The following is a 23,035-nucleotide window of genomic DNA, read 5'->3' on the forward strand; positions in this document are numbered from 1 at the left end:
GCAGAATGGCCCATTTCAGAATAATGTACTGCATTATATTATTGGATTACAATTAGTGATGCATTAATGTGTACATCACTTCAGTGTTGAGGCTGGTAAAGGTGGAGCTGATTTTAACTACTTTATATACCGTGGGGTAGCTTGTGAGTTTCCCCTCGGGGATCAATAAAGTCTTATCTTAATCCATAATAATACAACATAATTTATTTGTTGATTTTATTTTGTATCATTAATCTGAATCTACAAAGTAACCAGTAACTAAAGTGGTCAAATAAATGTAGCTGAGTAAAAAGTACAATATTTGCCTCTGAGATGTATACTATGGAATAAAAACTAAAGCAGAAGTATAAAGTAGCATTAAATGGAAATACTCAAGTAAAATTACACCAAAAATCAGAAATTATTAATCTGTGGTCTTGTCCCACACACACACTGCCATGATGAATTAACTTTGATTTGACTTTTTCACAAGTTTGGAAGAAATATCTTTATTCATTAGTTACCATTAGTTAAACTTATATATATATATATATATATATATATATATATATATATATATATATATATATATATATATATACAGTATATTATTACTTGTAACCCTGTCAATGCTTCATTCATTACAGAGGTACATCTGTACAGGTATACACTCCATGCTATGTAACAATGTATTATTTGTGTTGTTTGTATTTTGCAATAGATACAAACTGCACTTTCCCTCTTCCTTATTAATTTTTTTTAACTTAAATGAAGTGTACCATTTTCTTTAAATACTCAACTTTGTTTACCATGTGAACACACAAAAATCAATTCAGAGTGTTAAAACTCTTTATTTTTCTCCTCTTATTCATATACAAAAACAGATATTGATTGTGAGGGAATTACATTACTTTACATAATCAACCACAAATTAAAGAAATGCAGAATTTGCAGAAATTAACACTTTTAAAATATGAAATGAATAAGTCACCTCTTTCTGTTTTGTTTTGTTATGTTAAGAAATCTTTTATAACTTACTGATGCCACAACCTAAACCAGTGCAAAAACCCTTGAGGTAAAAATATGAAAATATATGTCTTTTTTTTTTTTATTGATATGATAAAATATATGAGAAACTACCAACAATGGTGTTAGCAATACTCCATGAAAAGAAAATCTTTGATTCATCTGAAGCAGGTTTGTTACGGTGCAAATGTAACAGTCAAGTTCACTTGTTGCATATTGAATACATTTTCAAATGTCTATTATTACTTGATTTTATGCTGCTGTCTTAATCAACAATCCTGAGCAGTGTTGGACATTGCTCTGGAGGAAAGCTTCAGGCAAATATAAACACTGTAGACACCAGAAAGCAATGCAGTATTTTCAGGTCACTTTTCTGTTAAGGCTGTAACTTTAGCTTTGAGCTTTTCAGTGATGTAACGACTCAAATGAAGGTGTTGTGGGAGTGCAGGTGAAGTCAAAGACCTTGTTGCTGTGCAGCTCAGAACAGGAGAGTCTGGGACAACAACAGAGATGAAACCCGAGCAGCTCTTTGCAGTGGATCTGTGTTTTAGCGATGACGATGACGACCATAACAGCGATGTCTGCACGTATAGCACCATGCCAAACAAGTTATATGTTGCTCTAATGTCAGCAAGGTCCACCCTTAAACAGCTCTGTTTCCATTACGTATGCAGCTCTACCACGCAACCACAAACAATTCACAGGCAGTTTCTTTAGCGAACAGTGTGCTGCTTCAACAAAACACACATATTTCTCTCCAGACACAGACCTGTTCAAATCTTTTCCACGTAGTTACCAGGGAAGAGACCTTCCCTTCCTCCAACCCTGCCTGTCCACCAGCCTGATGGATCTACAGAGAAAATACACAGAGAGAAATATCATTAACCACTGTAGGACATTTCAAATCTATCAGTTCAATCAATTTAGAGCCTGTTGATTATTTATTTTGATCACTCTCCATCTTGCTTTCTTTTCATCCACACACCTTCTTTGACGAGGTCGAACACATCGTTGACCTCAAAGCTGATCTCGTCCGTGTCCTGGCCGATGTACTGATATATCGCCCGGCAGCGGGGCCCCTTGGGTTGAGGTTGTGGTTTAGGAGCAGGAGGAGGTCGATGACTGATGCTCCTTTTCCTCTGCTTCCTGTGACAAAGAAAAATGACAAAAGGGATAAAAGGAGCTGCTGACGAGAGGGACTTGTAAAGTTTCTTTGAGGCTAAATGGCCAGACAGGGAGAGTTAAACCACAGGGAGCAATTTTAGGTTTTTATATCTTCATTTATGAAAGCTTTTCATGCTTTATCTTCATGGTTTCTTTTTAAACCGTAAGTCCTGAGTCAAACCAGACCTTCTAGTTCTAAAAAACTTGTAATAACAGATATCCAGCCTGGGAACAAAACCTTACTCAACACAATTTGAGCGGGCCACTACATATGTCTAGATAAGGATGGCATAATGATCTAATATTGTTTATTTAATACTTCTGATTTAGGGGACTTTAACGAACACCATTTCCCCAAGACGTTCGCTATCAACAGTTTGACAAAATGAGCCAGCTGATGGATGTATTAGCAGAGCGCAAAATAAATCAATGGGCTAATCATATGGCAGCAGAGAGACAGCAGATATTACAGCTAAAATTGATGGAAAGACGACATTAGAGAGAGCATGGGTGGATAAAATTAAAAAGGGAGAAACCAACAGATACAACAATGTGTTACATGTGCTGTGGAGCTGCTAAAAAATCATGTGAGATGTAGTTTTTGTATGCTGACAAATAAATTAGTTTAATTTTGTTAAAATCACAAAATTCTAATACAGTAGCAAGTATAATCTTAAAATATGGAAAGTAAATCCCAGCAACACGTTTCACTTTTTCAGAAAGACAAATGAAAGAGACCCTTAAGGCATCAGTATGCTTGTCGGTAATTTTGAACAGCATCTGAAACCCCGTCCCCCAACACATTTCCGACATCAAAATTGGGGGGGTCTGCATCTGACAATTTCTGTAACTTTCAGAAATCAACAATCCGACATTTATGCCAACTACAGGCAGTGATTCGCCAGGTGTGAGGAGGTGTGAAAATAAGCAGGATTTGAACTTACTGTATCTCTCAAGCTCTTTTTTTCATTCTTCACACAACTACTTCTGTTACCTTTTTGTGTGTAAAAATGAATGCAACACCACAAATGCCTTTCAGGAGAAACTGTCTGAAAGTGTGGGCCATTATCCCCATATTTAAGGGATTACTGTATCTTGCCCCTCTCTATGACAGCAAGCTTTTTGCCCTGCCTTCGAATGTGGCTTTTCGGAACAGTTATTAACACTTATGCCTTTGGACGTGTTCGGACGACAATTCCTACAAACCAGTTTGTTTCAAGCATACTGTGACCTTTACAGAAACTAGTGGATCAGCATCAGGACTTCAGCTCTCTATAAACAGGTTTATCTCTCCAACTCTGAAATTCATTCATGCGTTTGGGTGTTGAGCCTCACCTTGACATGCCTTAACAACTCAATTCACTTGCATACACTGATTTTTAGTGACTAATCAGCTCCACCCACACATGCTGGGATCATCCCTTCCTTCCTTTTTTTATCTCACAACGTAATCTTTTTCTTACCCTGACATGCCCTGGTCAGGCACATTAAGGAAGTCCATGTTCCCATGGTTGTTCTGGTTGTGGGCTGGGACTCGGGGGGCCTTCTGGTAGCCCAGTTTTGGCGGGGCTGTGCTGGGTAGCCGGCCCTGTTTGTGCGGGGAGGAATATGTGATATCTGATGGTTGGTTGGGAAGGGCTCTGGAAAACTGGGCTGCTCCGTTCTGGTACGCTGATGAGACAGAAAGTGGAATAAAAGTAAAGACTAAACCCAAACAACCTCCAGACTTCTGCACAACTGCTGCTGAATGAAAATCTTGCAAAAATACTACTCAGATATTAGCTTAAAAATCCAGTTTTTTAAAAAATTGATTCTTAGATGCATCACGATTCTCTCTTGAAAGATTATGTTTTGAGATTCCCATTCCTACTGTAGTGGTGGAAGAAGTATTCAGATATTTTAATTAAGTAAGTAGCAATACGTCAAGAAAAAAATACTACAACACTAGCACTCAGAGTTTTACTAGTATAGAAGTATGATTACCAAAATGTACTGAAAGCATCAAAAGTAAAAGTAGGCCTACTCTTAATGCAGGCAGAATGACCATTGTCAGTCTTATATTATATTACTGGATTGTTACTGCTGAAGCATTAATGTGTATTCAGTAAGTTTGTAGTAGCTGTTTGAAGTAAAGCTAATTTCTACTACTTTATATACTGCTGGGTAGTTAGTCTATAACAATATGTCATATTTTACTAGGTTTGTATATAAAACCTTGGAGTTGAAGTATAAACTAGCATAAAATGCAAGTAGTCAAATAAAGTACCTAAAAACTGTTCTTAACTACAGTACTTGAGTAGTTAATTTCGAGTCTAAAGGCTCATGTAAAAGATTAATTTAAGTAGAAACTTTACCTCTGCTCGCAACATTAGTTCTTCCTCCACCACGAGACTGTGGAGCACTCTTCCTGGTTGGCTCTGATGAAATACATGCTTAGTTACAATAACATGCATATGAACAAGAATCTAGGTATAATAACATTTTTCACCTTTGTAATTTTTTCTTTAATTGTTTTTTTTGAGTGTGTGTGAAATTTGCTCAAAAGTTTTGCCTTGCTCCTCCGTATTTCAAGGCTGCACTGTGTCATTATTTCTTCTAACTTACTGGAGGACTTGGGTAGACCGTCCCCTATTGTGATGGTGAGGGTCTTCCCTCCAGGTTTGAGCTGGGACAGGTCCCCTTGACCCCTCTGAAACACCACCACCCTGCAGCCTCCTCCACCCCAGCCCTCCTTCTTCACTCTGAACTCTAGCCTGAGTGGGAAGAAAGTGTGTTAGTGGTTTGTGTACGTGAGTTTCTAAGCAAATACAGGCTGTCTGAGTGTGTAGGTTCCTCTACCTGTCAGTGAAGGAGATTGTCAGTTTTCTCTTGGTCACTTCCTCGTAGCGTTTCGAGAGAAGGCTGAGGAACTCTGTCTTGAAGTTGGACTCCAGCAGACTGTCGTACTGGGCCTCATGTAGGATGAAGAAATCATCCTGCCTCGTACTGAAGAAAAAAAAAACAGGCCGTTAAGAGCGTCAAAGGCAAAATTAAAAGAAAACTAGAAAAGCTTACATTTTCTGAAGAAAAAAATGCCACTGCTGAAACATTGAAACACTTTCATTGTCTTTACATGTTGAGCTTTTGAAATGTCTTTCTATGGCAGTAATAGCTGAAGTTAATATTAAGTTATTAAAGCTGTACATTATCAATCTGTACTTAAAGTTAAAATGGCAATACTGAAAAGAATTTAGAGTTCAGTTTAAGTGAAAGTCAGTGGAAGACGCATTCAAATCTTAAAGGGACAGTTCACCCCAAAATCAAAAATACATATTTTTCCTCTTACCTGTAGTGCTATTTATCTCAAGATAATCCACAGACCTTGTTGTGAGCAGTTTCATGTAGAAACTATCTGTAGAAAGAAAATAGTTCCTATATGAAACTGCTCACAACAAATCTGTGGATTATCTTGAGTAACCGGGTCATGATTTCTGGAAAGAAACATTGCTGTTGAGTTTTTCAGATGTATTATTTTGGCGCTTTGTGCACCACAAGCTGAGTGCCATATAGTCCCATTATATTAAAAAATGCAGACATCTCTACGGCCGATATCTCCAAAACTCACATCTGCAACTCACATCAAACTCTAGATGGATAAACAGCACTACAGGTAGGAGGAAAATTGTGTATTTTGATTTTGGGATGAACTGTCCCTTTAAGTTTAAGTACCAATACAGCAGAGTGAAAATACTGCATTGCAAGTAAAAGTCCTGCTTTCATAATCTTACTTTATCTCTGAAATATAGTGTTAGCATGAATGAAAGTACTCAAAATTGTACAGTACTTAAGTAAATGTACTTTATTTGTGTAGCACATGACATACGGGTTACTGCAATTCAAAGGGTTTATAGTAGTAATAGCAGTAGCAGTAGTAGTCACTAATTATGCATGCATCCCAATTTATTTAGGTATGTAGCACTCATTTACAGCTATTTATCTACAATTACAAGAACTGTTATAATTCAAGAATGCACTCTTGTCTCCAGGTTTGAATTGATTACTTTTCTAGTTAGCGCTAAATAAAAGTGTCAGAAAAATGTCTCCAATGTAAATGCACGACATTGTTTGGTTTATTAATGTAATATTAGTGTTTGTGAAACTGGCCCTGAAGATGTCCATTTCTCAGCTGATAAGAAATAAAAACAAGACTAAATTCTGTGAATTCTCAGTTCAGCTTGCTATATTTGCTCATGCTGCAACAGTGGCTTCTCATACAGTGGTTATTGACCGACAAGGCAGTGTGCTTGTTCTTGTATTTTTGACCACAGCATCAACAACAAATGCTATTACCAGGTGTAGTTGTGTATCTCTTGTAAACTAGAGACCTACCTCAGAGAGACACCGCTGATGCTTCCAAACTCCAGTTTTCGTTTCAGCACCTCCTGTATCTGTCCTTTCTCAGGTCCTTTCTTCACCTTCTCTCGACCAATCAGATAGATGCCCTTGGAGGTCAAGATCAAATCTCTCTTGATAGACTGGGTTGGGAACACACACAAAAAAGAAAGAAGTGAGAATTGTGAGCAATGCCAAAAAGGAGAAGAAGGTTTGGGGAAGAGGTATGGTGTAAACTCTGTAAAGTCCACAAAGAGCAATCTTGTTTTAAAGAGGAAAGACACACAAGACACATCTTTAACATAAGTAACTTTCTTGTTAGTCTGATTTAACAAATCAAGGACAAGAGCACGATGCTTCATAAAGCTTCACCTTAAACCTGCGATCAAACTTGTTGACAGAATCAGCAAAGTCGACACGCTCCCTCTTGGACAGGAACTGCCGCAGCTCAGGCCTCTGCTCGAGACCGAGGTAGTCTCCGACAAAGTTTCTGTTGATGCTGTTCTTCCTCCGCTCCTTGGAGTTGTACAGGATGTCTGAGGCTGTGTCGCAAAGGTGGACAAACATTTCGAATCACAGCTCCAAATGTGCACTTTGGTAGGAACAATATGGAGAGTTTTTGTCTTTGTAACTCACCCTCCTCTCTCATCTGTTCATACTTCTTCCTGGCAATGAATCTTCTCCAGGATTTCTGAATGATCCTGGCAAAAGTGTCAAACTTCCTCTCCCTCATCTCCTCAAGCAGGAAAAGCTGTGGCACATACAGCATGAGGAAGGAGTTTACATTTATCATTTATTTCTGAATATGTCTTTTTTTTATAATATTGCAGCAGTTTTCTGTCTGTTAATTAAAAGGTTTCTTTGCCTCTGCTCGAAGAAATGTAACACTACAATACATGCAGATTAATATCAGGAAGAGGACGTTTTCAGATTCTTATTTAAACCCGCAATAGCGGGATTATTTTTAGCCACTTGGGGGGCAGTGGAAACAAGTTGAGAACACAACATTAACATATCAACTTTTAAGTTGGTGAATCATCACTACGAGAGATATGAGATTTGATGAATTGTTATTGTAAAAATATTGATTTAATTAAAAGTAGCTATACCACATTGTAAAAATACACAGTTACAGTCCAGCACTGAAAATGTTACTTAAGTAAAAGTATGTGAGTATTATCTGCAAAATGTACTTAAAGTTTTAAAAGTAAAAGTATCTCATTAAGCAGAAATACATGCTGATGTATTAATGTTTAAGTAGCATTTTACTGTTGTTGAAGTAAAGCAAATTTTAACTAGTAGTTTTATCTGTAACAATGCATCATATTTTATAAGCTTATCATATGTTTTCTATGTAAAATCTTAATTTGTAAAGTAACCATTAACTACAACTGTCATAATGGATTTTAGTGGAGTAAAAAGTACAATAGTTCCCTCTGAACTGTAGCGGGGTGGAGGTATAAAGTAGCATGAAATGGAAATACTCAAGTAAAGTACAAGTAACTAAAATTTACGGTACTTAAGTTAATGTACTTAAGTTATATTCCACCACTGATCAAGACAGATGCAAAATGAAATATATAAAAAGGTTTGTTACCGATTCAGGGTTCTTGACAAAGACCTTGGTGCGACCCATCTGGTACTGGTCGTTGTCCATGTTGACAGACCGGAGGAGGTGAAGGACCCCCTGCTGCTCTGGACCCCTCCAACATGGCCATGTCTCAGCTGTCAGAATGGCATACCTGGGTACAAAAAGTGCACACACACCAACCAAAAGTCAATTTGAGAGTGTGTTATAGCTGTGTTCTTCTTTCAGGATAAACACACAGAAATGGATGCATCTTTTCAAAAAGGATGCAGGATTAAACTCACCTCATCAGAAACTTATTGAAGACTCTGCGGTACGCAAATCCAGCCCTTCTTACACGTATGTTTTCCCGCAGTCCAAGGTATTCAACCTGATGCCTAGCCCTAAAAACAGATGGAATACCACCATTCATTAAGAAGTGTTTACTTTATGTTTGAGTGTATGTGTATACGAGGATGCTGACCTGCTCTCCTCCCAGTCTTTTGGTCTTTTTGTCTCATTGGGTTTGATACAGCGGATATAGTGCGGAGTGCATTTCATCAGCGTGTTCACCAGTTCATTAGCTTGCCTCTGTTGGAAACACGTACAAACATATTCAAATTGAGGAAAAAAATGAAGGCTTCATTGATCAAAGGACCTCAGGTTTTTAGTTCATGGTTTCTCAAAACTGAAACTCTCACCTTGATCTTTGAGCTGGCTGTGGTCGGCCTGCCTTTCTTATCTGTGTTGAGGTTTTCAGGGAACAAGCTACAGATGAAGTCACTGTAGAGACAAATTCCAGAGATTTTTTCCCCACTTCATTTCTTTACTAAACCTAACATAAGTGAAAACATCAGAAAGTTGTAAGAAACTTACTATTCACTGCTTTGCATGAGCTCAATGAGGTCAGGGAAAAGCACATCCCGGTTTCTCTCACAGAATCCGTTGATATCATATGACACCTGAAACGACACCAGACATTACAACTGCTGTGTAAACGTTACCAACCAGGCAAACATTATTATTTAGTAGAGAACATTGTCAGGTTATTTTTTTTTACAATTTTGGATTCAAATTTGCTTGTGGTTTAATTTGTTTAATGCAACAACAAACATGATATCTTCCTGTTGATGTGACTAAAATCTCAAACACATCTGCCAACAAGTATTTTAGGCAACAACACTACTGTTTAAAATAAATATAGTACATACTCTTGTCAAAGGGTAGTATATCTGCTACAGGAGGGTCAGTTTGACTGATTTCAGGTTCCTACCTTGCCAGCGTAGTGATGTATGACGAAGCCGGAGTTCCAGTTGTTGAAATGTTCGTGTGTTCCCACAGCGGCCTGCAGTTTCTGCAGCAGATTTTCATCGGCACCCTCTCCTTTGGCATGCATGGTGGCGCACACATCATCCAGCACACTCATTATACCAGGAGGGTTCTGCAAGGAGAGGAGGGTGTGGATGAATTACAATCACCACTTGCAACTGATTTTACACATTTGAAAGTGTCTGGGAAGAAACAAAAAGCTCTCTCATGAAAATATACAGTATAAAGATTCATTATTTGATGTTAAGTATACAATAAAAGAACAAGATACTGACAATGTCCTATTTAAAATTATGGTAAAACCATTAAAGCCAAGCAAGAACACTTTAAATTGATTCCCAAGAAAAAGAGTCAGGAGAAAAGGTGACACTCCCGAGGTCAAAAACAGCAAAAGAATCCCCTCATGCATCGATATTTCACATATTTCACATGAGGTGATTCTTTTGCTGTTTACGACCACTGGAGTGCTGCCTTTTTTCCTGACAATGTTTTTAGGAATCATAAACGGATGTTTTTTGGAGGCAGAGCTAGTTCAGTGCAGGCTAAGCACACTTGTTTCCTGTTATGAACCACTTCAAATTGATCTGTCTAAACCCCTGTATTGATTTGTTGGTTTCTTGGTTAAGTTGATGCAGATATGAGCTTACCAATTTATTTTCAATGAGGTCGCACACAATCTTGTTGTTGAAGTACTCAATGGCAGTCCACTTGATGCCCTCCTGAACGTATTCTTCCTGAGAGAAAATTGTAAAGACATAGAGAGAAAAGAGCTCAAAGGAAAACTGATTGAAATACATTTTAAGACAGTGGATTTTAAATATTCAGACTAAATTATACTTTTTCTCTAAAAAACAGAAGCCCATTTACTCAGCATAGTGTAGAGGTTAAGAGACAAGGAAGTCAAATCAAGATATGTGGCAGAATTTACAAAATGCACTGTAGCTACCTGCTCAGCCTTCAGAGTCAGTTCAATGAAGATCTGTTGCAGTTTCTCATTGACAAAGTTGATACAGAACTGCTCAAAGCCGTTTCTCTGCCGGGGGAGAACACAATCCAGTCAATGTCAGATTATCACCACAGTAAAGCAAATCCTGCTGTGCTGTGCCATCTGTAAAACTAACATCTGTTATTTAGTGGCTGCCTATAAATATTATGGAGCTGTAAGTTGTAAGAGAACTAACCTTGAATATCTCAAAGCCATAAATGTCAAGTACTCCGATACTGAATTCTTCATATGGTTTTTGGATGGCTTTATTTATGGCCTGGAGAAGACAGACAGGGTAAGGGCGGAAGGGAAACACAAATGCATTTATCTCAACTTTTGTAGGAATCTCAGTTGGATAAAAACAGGATGTTTAATTTCATTTTTGTTGCTACTGTGCAAAAACATTTGACTACCTCCACCAGGTAGTCAAAGACTCGTGCATAGAGGGCTTTGGCCAGGGCGTCTCGTGTGTAGGTGGCTTGCTCCTGGTTCAGGGTCACATTAATGGACTCAGACTTCCCTCCCCACTTTGAATCCATCTTCCGGCTGGTCAGCTTGTCCTGCAGACGGTTGGGGTCGATGCCCAGCAGATAGGCAGGGAAGGCAAGCACTGGAGCAAACAAAAGCAAAGTTGTATGTTCAGTTTCAAGATTGAAAGTGTAAAGACTGCCTGAGACTGTATCTCTCTGCAGTAAATGTAGATGTAACTGAATAAAGTCTGCAGTAGGTTAGATTGTCCAATTGTAAACAGAGACTGTGGGATGGTACAATTGCCACCCTGGATGTAAACACCAGTTATCTGTTGCGCAGGGAATCCCTCGGCAGCAAACAAAGGGATAGATAAACAAGGTAGTACTGATGTGCACAGATTCTATCAATTAGCAGGGTGTCTGCCATGGGACTGCTTTGTCATGGTGAGCTCTAATTTACTCATATCCCTTGGGGAGAAAATGGGCAATTTTCATATGCCAGGTGGGAATGTGTGTGCACATCCATGCATGAGTGAATCCAAGTGTGGCTGGTGCATGTGCGTGTGTCTCACTCACAGTCCATGCTCTCCACTTGCCCATAGTTGCCTGCTTCTATGAAGCTGATATTTCCCAGGTGGAGGATGCCTGCGACAATCTGCAACACCTGAGTCTGGATGTTGCCTGGGATCCCAATCACCTGCATGGCTTCCTGGAGTCCACAACACAAAAGCAGACAGTGAGGGCAGCAGTTTGTAGCAGTTCCACCAATAAGCATGGCATGAGTGAGATTCATTGGAAATATTTAATTGTCAAAACCAAATTATAGTATTTTTTATTTTACAATAACGTTACATTTTCTTTCTGGTTGGAGAATATTAAGCTATATAACACTACAAGGTCCCTCACTCAGTCCTTCATTTCTACATCAGAACACCTTAAGAGTGAACATAGCAACCACACTCAGTTATTATTAGATACATCTAGCTAGCTAAAACTAATGCAGTTTAATACAGCACTCTTGCAATAAATTCCCCAGACCTCCACAGGGCCCCCCTAAAATACCCAGGAGGATTAATGTGGGCAATAGGTTTATGACAATATTATCAATTGTAACTTTGTCTGGGAATATCTGCACTACTAAATCACAATATGAACATGCAATATTCACAATATGCCAACAGTTCCATGTGATATACAAGAGTGATATTCCTCTTCAAACTTCTCAAATTGTTTCATTTGAATAATTGTTAGAGGCATTGGTTAGAGAAAAGTCAGAAAAAATAGCATAAAGTTGTGTAATAAAATAGTGTTTTTTCTTCTTTCTTATTAAATGAATCATTGCATGACCCCTTCAATTTATCTTGTGACCCTCAGAGGGATCCCGACCCTCTGCTTGGGAACCACCTCCAGCATGTGTGTACCATAGTCTCTTGGAAGTCTTTGCTGTCGTTGGTCCCATCCACCTTGTAGGTCCCAGACTGGTTGAGGTAGTAGTAGTAGTCTGGGGTCATGATGCCCAGACTCTCTTTCTGCTGAGCGCTGGCGCCCTCTATCACCTGGAAGACAACAGTGCAGGTAGAAGAGCTGTTAAACTCTCTGAGGCAGTGCTTTTCAAAGTGGGAACCAAAAAAATAAAAATATAGAGGAATAATTCAATTTCACCAAAATGTCATTGATAAAATGAATCTGTGCTGATTTGTGACCATCTGTGCACGTCTCTCGTCAGCCTCTGACCTGATAGTAAATGTGGAAATTCCTCTCGCTCTCATTCTGGCTCACCACCCTGGACTTCTCCAGCAGGAAGTTTGAGATTTTTCCACCGTCTGGCTCTCCTCCTCTGCTGAACTGAATCTCAAAGTATTTGCCCTGGTAGATGCAAAATCAAAGTCAACAATCGGAGGTGACAAACAGGCTGTCAGCAGCTCAATCTGTCACATCTGGTTAACTCAGCACTCATCCTGACGCACTACTAAAGCCTTAAACAATAAATACAAGTTAATAAAGATAGCATTAAACCTTTGTTTCATAAATAACTCCATGGTTGCTTACTGCAATACCGTCATTTGTGCCACATCAAGGGTGACAGGAAACTTTAAACAGTGATGCGCTAAAGATGCAATCATTCATGTTGATGTGGTTTATATAGGTGTGAATGTGGAGCATCAGGACCCCACTGATGAGAAACGACAGGGGATGAAATGAAATGAATTTTTGTGAACATCAAACCAGCACCGTTAGCTGAAACAATGCTGCATTGTAACGCCACAATTAAAGACTAATTAGCTTCTGAGTAAATATTTTACACACCTTTACATTCAAGCAAAAATGCTAAACATTCCCTACTTTTAGCCTCTTAATTGTGAGGATTTGCTTATTTTTCTGTCTTATGTGATAGTAAATTAAATATCTTTGGGCTTTGGACTGACAAAACGTCACCTTTTATTTGGAAATTGTTCAATTATTTCTGAAATTTCATAGACTGTGATCGATTAACTGAGAAAATAATGAGACTAATCGGAATGAAAATAATCGTTAGTTCACAGACAGCAGTATGAGAAATCAGGTTTAGATGGAACAAGTCTATAATGCAGCCTTTTTCATAAAATGAGTGATGCAAGTGCTAGTGCTAGTTCAAAAAGCTTTGCAACATGTATTAGGAAGTGATCATTCTATTTTTGGTATAATCTGTCGACTTGCTAATGTGAAATGCTAATCATTTATTTTACTGCTATGTTTAATATTTCTATCTGTGATATTTAAAACATAAGTGGTCTTTAGAGAAGAGTAGTAGAGTCATTTTTGTGTTTATTTACTGGAAACTTGACATAACGGACTTTCACATTGTTGGTGTTGCCATCTTTGTTGGTCTGTGTTGTCAGGTTTTGTTACTCTCTCTCTTAAAAATTAAAAAACAAGACTTAGAGTTTACAGCCATGCTAGCAGCTCTGCGACTTCATGGTGGCACTAAAGAAAAAGTCACTGGATCACCACATTAGGATTTGTACAAAATTTCATTGCAATCCATCCAGTAGTTGTTGGACCAAAGTGGTGGACCTGCCGACCAACACTGCCAACACATGTAATGAAAAGAAAAATGTTAATTTAAACATCTACAATCCTATAACATGTGAGAGGATTAAAAGCTCCAGAACAGCTACTGAGTGGACCCTGTGGTGAGATTTTGTCAAATCCTTCTTATTTACTATAAACGTAGGTGGAAACTACATTTCTTAATCAATTTAAGCTCTTTAACTCACAAAACGACTGGAGTTGTTGTTGCGGACGGTCTTGGCGTTACCAAAAGCTTCCAGCAGAGGATTTGACTGTAGGATGATGTCTTTAACATGCTGCAACACACACACACAGTGACACAGTGTGAGACACAACAGAAATACCCCCACACCGCGCTGCAGGAATTAAAGATGTCTTGAGTCATTGTGGGCCATCTCTACCTGAACTTTTGATCCTCCTCCAGATACTTTGGAAATGTAACCCATGATATATTTGGCAGCCACTGTCTTTCCAGCACCGCTCTCACCGCTACCACAGCACCATGAAAAATTGGACACAGCACACCACAAAACAACATACTATTACTCAAACTAGACAAGACGTGCTGCATTGCAAAATAACACAACCACAACACAGCCAGCACCTAACAGAACACACGCAATCTTATGTAATAAAATGGCAAGAAGATAAAACAGGGCTGCTGTGATCACCTAATGATGACACACTGATTCTCTCCATCAATCATCATGTTTCTGTACATGTTATCAGTCAAGGCGTAGATGTGGGGTGGATTCTCATACTGGGCCTACAGAGAGAAAGCGTATACAACAACAGTTTGTACCACCACACCACAAATTTACAGGAACTGCTGACAAAATGCGGAAGAGTTTTTACTCACAGCTCCTTGGTAAAGTTCGATCTCTCTGTCAGTGAAATAGGGCATCTGTTTGAACGGGTTAACTGATATCAATACAGGGCCGATGTATGTCTGAGTGGTAGTTCAGGAGCGTGATGGAAAAAGAAGGGCGTGCTGTACATTTCCAATAGAACCAATACACCAATATTGCCTTTTTGATGCCAATCAATGTATCAATATTAATAGTAATATAAACTAAAAATCGAATACCTATTTTATTCGTCTATATATATATAGTTTTTTTTTTACATAAATACATGACTTTAACAAACATTTTTGATAAACATCCCTTTAACCTGTTTATTAAAGAATTGTGACTAATATATGTCCTGACGGAGACATTTTACAAGTCAAGTCAAAATGTTGTTACAGAGCACATTTAAAAATAACACATGCTCACCAAATTGCTTTACAGAGGAATTTAAATACAATTAAATCATAAAAAACAAAATAAATAGATAAATACCTGTAACATATGAAATTAAAGCAATTTTCTCGTTATATTAATAAATTAAGGAGACTGAAATGCAATTTATATAGGTGGGTCTTGAGCCGAGATTTAAACGTGGCAATAGATCTGACAGTGAGGGGTAAACTAAATCTTTTAGTGCTCTCTGTTGGACAAACTATATAATGGCGACACTGTTTCTAAAGTATCACAAACATATCTTTAGCATTTCTGTACTGCTATTGCTTTGTACTTATCGGCCGTTATATCTGCATATGTACCAGCATATCTGCGATAACCTAATGCTGGCCGGCTGAGATCAGTCAGGCTTTAGTATCTACCCCAAGATATTTGAGTGGTTTATGTAAAAAACAGCTGGCAGAGCAAATCTAACACCAATGCCCCAGCAATTTCCCTCTTTTAACAGACCTCTCATCAATATCAGAACATAGCTATAGAAGCAGACTGCCAACTCTCTTTACAAACTAAAATTAAGTAGTCGAAGAGACACAATCTCTGGTAATTCAGTTTTTGCTTGGTGGTGTTTTGGTACCACAAAACTGCATTTAAAAAGCATCTATAAGTTGACAGTAAGTACTTTATTAACGGTTAAGAAATCAATTATCTGTCAGCAAGCCATTACCTGGGTGTTAAGGCCACTGCTGAGGACACCAAGGTCATGTCCTATTTCTGGCTCAAAATGTGAAGGTTTGAGTCCCCTAAAGTGAAATTTACATTCTGTAACGGACAGTTACATAATATGCCATCTAAGGTCTTTAAATTTGACTATCTTTAGTCTACAGCCATGCTAGCAGCTCTGTGAGGCTGTACTTTGGCACAGCAGTGCTCACAATGCTAACATGCTGATGCTAAGCAGGTATAACGTTTACCATTTTAGTTTAGCATGTTAGCATGCTAACATTTGCTAATTAGCACTAAACACAAAATAGAGCTGAGGCTGATGTGAATATTTTTGCAGGTATTTGTTCATGAACAATTTACCTGATGATGGCACGAGATTAAAAGTTAAAGGCCCTATCTAGAGTGTTTGGTTTGTCCGTTCTGGGCTACTGTAGAAACACAGCAGTGCAACATGGCGACCTCCGTGGAAGGGGACCCGCTGAGATATTTCAGTCTGAATTGAGTAGTAATAGTGGACCCACTGACAGACCGTCACCACGACCTCAGTCTCTCTAAAAACCTGTGCTACAGCCCCAACCATTATTTGATGGTTAACCAGTCCATACTTCCTGATTACTGTGGTAAACGAACTACCTAAAAAGTCAGAGCATGATTAGTTAATGATTAGTAAAGATTCATATCCACTTACAGTCCAGACAACTTATTAATCTCTTGTGATTGTGATTTATTGCTGCAGTGAAGTTTTACTTGCGATGATGTCACCTGTGTGGGGATTTGATATGAATTTTCTTTCCTCACTCTAAAAATGGGTTTGACGTTCAGCTGTGCTCTGAGAAGACGGAAGTGGGCTGTTGAGTCATGCAGTGAATGCAGAAGAGGAAGAGTGAATTCATTGTATTTATGCCCTTTTATGTTTGCTCGATTGTTTGACTGTATATTTGTGCTTTGGTTTGCATATTTATGCGTGTTTACAGGTGGGGATGGACGTATGAGTGTGACAGTATAGGACTTTGTGTAACAGAGACTATGGAAGGAAAATGAAATTTCAATTAAATTGAACAGGGTACACAACACTAATACTCCACATTTCACCAAATTAAGATGATGTTTTCTTTAATCTCTTAATTTTCTGGTGCTTTTGAGTGATGAAAGATAAAGGTGGAGGCCAGGATCTGATGACAGTCATATTGTTGTCACACAAAGGCTAAACATCCTGTCCCGCGGTCATTATGACTTCCTGTCCACAAGGATCTAAATAAGCAAGAGTCTAAATTTGTTTGGATTACCTTTTTGTGTAGCTGTTGCTAATCATCCTAATGTCCCTGCAGTTACATTGTTAAAATTCAAAATCAATATTTCAAGACTGGCCAGAATTGAAAAACAAAATAACACACTAATAAAAACAGAAATTAGATAAAAAAAAATGTAAATGTCAGCTTGTAGGATACAAAGATGTAGTCGTCCATGTATCTTTTCTTGAGGTTTTCCACAATGGCGTCCTCGGTGATCTTGGACAACAGCACCATGTCGTCCACTCCGCTTTGCTTCACATTTTGACTCTGCCAGTGGTACTTAGCCTGAATCACACACCAGAGGGAGAAATAAAGACATTGGATATGTGGAAGAAAAGGTTTCAGTCGTAGTCATCTGGACAGAAATTTCTGAGTTTTCGAACCATTTTCACTATTGAGAATGACTTCCGGATGGGAGCCGAAACGTCTTGATTCTGAAAACAGTGTCCAGATGACTACGACTGAAACCTTTTCTACGACAGAACACTCCTGGACGAATGAGGGACTACACCGTATTGGATATGTGGTTGAGATGCTGCTTGTTAAGTTGAATAGTTGAATGGAAATAGTAGCATGTCCTAAATAGTGTAAAGGGGCACACCACTGATTTTACACGTGAAGTTCAGTTTATTCGTCACGAGGAGTAATACTCAGCCTGTGAAAACAGTTGCATAACGTCTTCTGTGGCTCTGGAGGGACCTTTCCAAATTTTTTTGTAGAAAGCCTGTGTTGTAAACTCGGGGCACAGACTTTGAAAGACTGGCATTTAAGGAAGGCCAAAATGCTGTTGTAAATCCAATTTTGGGAGTTTGACCCCTACTTGAGACTAAAAGTCGTTATGTCTCAGGCTCTGCTGGATAGATTTTGTTTATTTTTCTTAATTCTGTGTCCCTCAACTTTATGGAAGAGCAATACTTGCAATAATTGTTGGAATATGTCTTTGAGTTCAGGTACACATTTTGAAAAAGCTCTTAAAATCAATGGAGCTGAAGTGAGAAAGAAAGAAAGAAAGAAAGATAGATAGAAACAAACACACAGAAACAAACAATAAATAAATGAATAAACAAACAAGGCAGAAATAAACCAAAAATAAAGAAAGAAACAAGAAAGAACAAACAGGAAAGAAAGGAAACAAACCACAATAAAAAACAAAGAAACAAAGTAATATATAGAAATAATCAAACAAAAATGAAGAAAAGTATTAAGCAGGTAGGTGTGTTTTAAGAACGTAACCCACTGTGGTTGTCATGTCAGGAAGCTGGGGCTCGTTGCCAAGCAACAGGTCACAGATGAGGTGAGCTAATTTTCTAACTTTGATATTGTAGAGAAGCACCACCAGACTATAATCTGCCTGACCATATATAGTACTTGATCATAACACATGATGATGACGGCTTTAACTTAATGATTGTTGTGAAATGATGTCACTGTTTCTGTAATTAAGAGGGCGTCAGACAGACCATAGTTTTCTGAGGTGAACTCCTGCATCTTGGTTTTCCCTGAAAGATGCTGGTCTGTTTGATGTGTGAAGTCTTGTCTTGTCATTGGCACAGTAGTTGGTCTGGGGCTTCAACCTACATGTACTGCTTCACAGGCAGAAGCTTACAGGTATGCTTCACATGCTGTTCCTCAGACCCACAGTCACCAGAAAAAGAAAAATCATACCATGACATTGTAAAGGAAAGAGCTGCAGATCATAACAAACCTTTTAATAACATCTGTTTGATTTTAGCACAGGTGTTGTTAGCATCAGAGCTATCCAACATCATCAATCACCATTAATATCAGAAAAGTCACTTGCAGCTTTATAGGTTTAGGCGTTTTCTTTCCCTTCTTTTTGTAATTAATTTGTTATATTCTGCACCAAACTTAATTAAAACTATTCAACAACAGATACACGAAACCACTAATCTCGCTATAAAAAGACCTTTATCTCTGGAATTATTGTAGAAAAGGTTTCAGTTGTAGTCATCTGGACACTGTTTTCAAAATCAAGACGTTTCGGCTCCCATCCGGAAGTCATTCTCAATAGTGAAAATGGATTGATTAACAGATACTCAGGCAGGGGCTTATGTAACACAGTAGCTTAAATTTCTAGTTCCCGTCCCATTTTTTTCACAATTGAGAATGACTTCCGGATGGGAGCCGAAACGTCTTGATTCTGAAAACAGTGTCCAGATGACTACGACTGAAACCTTTTCTACGACAGAACACTCCTGGACGAATGAGGGACTACACCGTCTTACTCTGGAATTATTAAAAGAAAAGAAAAATTCAAAAATTCTGCCGGACACATCCGTACAAACTTGTGTTGTGCAGCCAAGCCAGAATCTACTTTAAATTCTAGTGGAGATCCTAAAGTTTCCAAAGATACCAAAAAACTTATACTGACATATAAGTTTTAGGGAAATGTGAACAAAAGATGCAATAAACATCTTAATATTTCAATAGAAGACGTGACGTGTACTGTAGCGTGAATACTTCTTGGACTAAGCAGATACATATTAAACAGTATATGTGACATGTGGTGTCATTCAGCGTGTGTTTTTATTTATAAATTTAAATACCCTCAATGTGAAATTCAGACGAAAGTCATGAGTATAAACCTAATTAAAACCCATGAAACCAAAAGCAGCAAAGCTATCAGTCTGTTACAAATGTTGTCTGTCTGTTGTCACAGTCTTCACTCTCTCTGGGCTAAATTACAGCAAATGTATCTTATAGACTTAAAGGATAAATCTGGTTTTATTCTATATTTTTCTTATTAACAACAAATCCCTTGAAAAGACCAAAACCAGCAGCGCGTAAGTTCTTCTCTCAATACTTTCTGACTTCCCGTCACTGTCTGTGGCTGTTAGCCCAAAGCCCACTGGTTCCTACTGAGGATATAAATCTTTGTAAACAGGTCAAAAATATATAGTTTCAATTTTTAAAATGAATAGTATCCTAAAACTAAGACTATGTTCAGCTGTGGATTAATACGCATTGAAGCTCTGTGAGATTGACTCAAAATAAACTACAGCGCCCATGTTCATAGTAATGAAGGAACACATCACTCAGTGCAACTGTGTGAATTGTTAATAGTCTTTGGACAACAATGGCGCTCTATGGCGCAGAAGAATAAGCTTTATCTGGCTATACTTGTTAGTCGGATCAATTCATGGTTTTGGTCTTTTAATGGAATTTGTTGACAATAAGAAAACTACAGAATATCAGCAGATTTATCCTTTAATACATATATCCAGTCGCTCTCCTTTTTCCTCTCGTGTCTGTACGTTTATAAAGCAAATTCATAAAGCCCCGGGATATGCATGAATTTTGAAATTCAATTTGAAACGTTGGACCTGATCCTTGGACCCGATGGTGTCTACCACTCACCTATTGGTCCAAAGGTCATAGGCATAAGCACAGAGATACATTTGAAATCAATCGTACCTGCACTCAGCCTCAGATCCTGCAACAAAACTCTGCAAAGAGTTTCCAAGTCTGGACTTAAAACTGTCTTGGCCCCCAAACTCTGAAATTCTCTTGAAATTCGTCTTCTACCTCAGTGACTTCATTTAAAGCTCTAATTTTATAAATTTGCATTTCTGCATTAAGTGGTCTTTCTCCGCGCTGTCTCTTTTGACTCTTAATCAATTTGAGTCATCTTTAGCTCGTCTTTGTATTGTCCCAATCATTTCTGATATTTTACTGGTTTGGCATGCTGTTTTTAGTCTGTTCTCCTATGAAGCACTTTGTAACTTGAAATAGTGTTATACAAAAACTGTGACATATCTGAAAAAAGTCACTTATGCCTGCAGAATTTTTTTTTTCTGATCTTTGTGAAGATCTCAAAACCTCAGTGCATCAAAACGCAACTTTCTGCACAGTTGTTGAAAAAAGTGAGCTGACCCTTTAACACCAGTCACACTCCTCAGCAGTTATTTCTGTCTGAGACGCTGGCTTTGTTACCGCTGTGTTAGTGTATTAGTCATATTTAAATGGCCAAATTGTGCAGATGTTTAAGGGCAGCCTCGTCAGGTCTTTCTTTGACTACACCTTTGCCTGACATTAAAACATAAAGGTGTTTAAGATCGGAGTGAAAACACTGGCAGTTAACTTTCTCTGCACATTTTGGAGATCTTCACCCTTAAATCTACTTGTTTAGATACATTTACGAGACTTTTGGCTGTATGTTTTAAGACTGCGTGAGTTTGGATGTGTGAGGACCATTCTGAATGTGAGGAGGAAGTGTTGTGACAGAAACTACAGGCCTCTCCTGTGGTCCACTTCCCCCTCTCACACATTGTCTGTGCCTCTTGTGAAACCATGTGAACTTTGTACATGCTACCGGTTCTCTTCCTGCAACTGCCTGGAGCTCACTTTGGCAGCCCCCAAACAGTATGTGAGATAAATCTTGGAAACCGAGATTACAGCATAGCTCAATAAATTCACAGCATATTCAAGTAAGACATATTCTTCTGCTTTTTTTAACATGAACACCACATTTTATGTCAATTTCTTGTCCTGTTTTACACTTTACATGAATTTCATGAGTCCAAATCCACATTTTTATATAAAATGTGATGATCAATCGAAGTACACAACAATGCAATCAATGTATTTTGCTGCCTTGAGCTAGTCTCAATGAAAGGGCATGTCCTGAAAAAGAGGAAACCCGCTCTACTGTTGCTGTTACTGTGAAGGAGCTGAATTTCCCTGTATAGATGGCCTTTTAAGAAACGCTTCACATCCCTCATCATGTCAAAACTGACTTCAAAAGCTGAACTACCCTCTTATGGTTTGTCAAATGGAAACTACAGAAATGTAGTTGTGCAACTGTGAGCTGTTGTCACTTTTACAAACAGAAAAAATGTCTTTAAAAAAGCTGCTTTTGGAAACAATTCATCAAGAATCAAACTGCGTGAGATCACCTTTAATGTGAATGAGAAAACACAAGATAAATAAATGCTAGTTTTAGTAGTGTACACACACGTTACAGCTGTCTGAAGGTGTGTGAGAAAGCAAATGAAGGTGTGGTACTGTACCATTGTCCCAGTGGGGCTCTCCTCCTCCTCAGGTGTCCACTCTCCAGAGAGTGTTTGTATTTGTGCTTGTGTGTGTCGTTAAAATCCACAGATTGACCTCTTCAGACTGCAGCCATCACACAGCAGGACAGTCAACAGCTAACAGCAGCCAGCGACCTACAAGACATCCACTGCAATATTCAAAGATCTACTTCCTTATACTCCCACAGATGCAGTGTGAGAAACAAGAACTACACGCACACTCAGTGATGCACACACTAACCACGCAAAGTTAAGCAGCTACTTCTGTATTTCTGTCATATTCAAAGTCATCAGAGCGAGGATGAAATAATGACCTAACGGGCTGGTGACAGTGTCAGCAGATCCAAAAAATTAACGGCACAATTAGTCAATCCAATTCATCTCGCCAACAGCAAACGAGTGGTGATGGCAACAGCAAGTGCAAAGTGATAATTATCTTCAATCTGTTGCCAAATGATGGTGTTTCAGTTGTGAGCTGCTGGCTACACCCAGGCTGTGGTTACTTCAAGCTCTTTGTGTCGTCAGAGACGCTGCTGCTTCCAACACCCATAATAACTGATGCAGGTTCACACAGAGGTAGAGTGTACACCGTGCTGGCAGGAATGTGTATATGTGTGTGTGTGTATGTGTCAAACTGTATTGTTTTTGCTGTTTTATGTCATTTTGAGTGAGCTTGTTTTGCAAACCTAGATCAATGAGGATGGTCTCATGCATTCAAGGGCGGGTTTAGAAAATCGCTTTTGGGGGGGTTGTGTGGGTGCATATACTGTATATGCACTCATA

The 23,035-nt window shown here is 38.5% G+C and overlaps 1 protein-coding gene across 3 annotated transcripts; it reads right to left on the reverse strand.

Annotated features, from left to right (window-relative positions):
- Positions 1–810: 810 nt before the first annotated feature.
- myo1f (myosin IF) lies at positions 811–22,717 on the reverse strand. Of its 3 annotated transcripts, none has more exons than XM_044199966.1 (29): positions 22,567–22,717; positions 22,232–22,387; positions 17,358–17,486; positions 14,802–14,891; positions 14,614–14,708; positions 14,344–14,431; positions 14,149–14,238; positions 12,626–12,757; positions 12,313–12,447; positions 11,468–11,600; positions 10,835–11,031; positions 10,618–10,698; positions 10,383–10,469; positions 10,084–10,170; positions 9,381–9,548; positions 8,984–9,069; positions 8,809–8,890; positions 8,592–8,698; positions 8,413–8,511; positions 8,138–8,282; positions 7,177–7,291; positions 6,913–7,082; positions 6,538–6,683; positions 5,008–5,154; positions 4,774–4,922; positions 4,524–4,586; positions 3,633–3,840; positions 1,991–2,151; positions 811–1,855 (listed from the first exon to the last, which is right to left on the reverse strand). In XM_044199966.1, exons 2-29 carry the CDS (start codon positions 22,232–22,234, stop codon positions 1,779–1,781), a joined length of 3,270 nt encoding a protein of 1,089 aa, XP_044055901.1. In that variant the 5' UTR covers positions 22,235–22,387; positions 22,567–22,717; the 3' UTR covers positions 811–1,778. The 3 variants fall into 3 exon arrangements, with proteins under 3 accessions (XP_044055901.1, XP_044055902.1, XP_044055903.1); XM_044199967.1 differs by lacking the exon at positions 22,567–22,717 and adding an exon at positions 22,494–22,510; XM_044199968.1 differs by lacking the exons at positions 22,232–22,387; positions 22,567–22,717 and adding an exon at positions 18,662–18,813.
- Between the last annotated feature and the right edge of the window lie 318 nt (positions 22,718–23,035).

The sequence above is a fragment of the Siniperca chuatsi genome, linkage group LG6, assembly GCF_020085105.1.
Source record: "Siniperca chuatsi isolate FFG_IHB_CAS linkage group LG6, ASM2008510v1, whole genome shotgun sequence".
In the NCBI taxonomy this organism is placed as follows: Eukaryota; Metazoa; Chordata; class Actinopteri; order Centrarchiformes; family Sinipercidae; genus Siniperca; species Siniperca chuatsi.

Bases quoted from the DNA above. Each gene is read 5' to 3' on its own strand.
- myo1f (XM_044199966.1), bottom strand. The intron at 14,709-14,801 runs GTGAGTAAAAAC...TTCTCTCTGTAG, and splicing joins TCGAACTTTACCAAGGAGCT to GCCCAGTATGAGAATCCACC. The intron at 8,512-8,591 runs GTCAGCATCCTC...ATCTGTTTTTAG, and splicing joins AAAGACTGGGAGGAGAGCAG to GGCTAGGCATCAGGTTGAAT.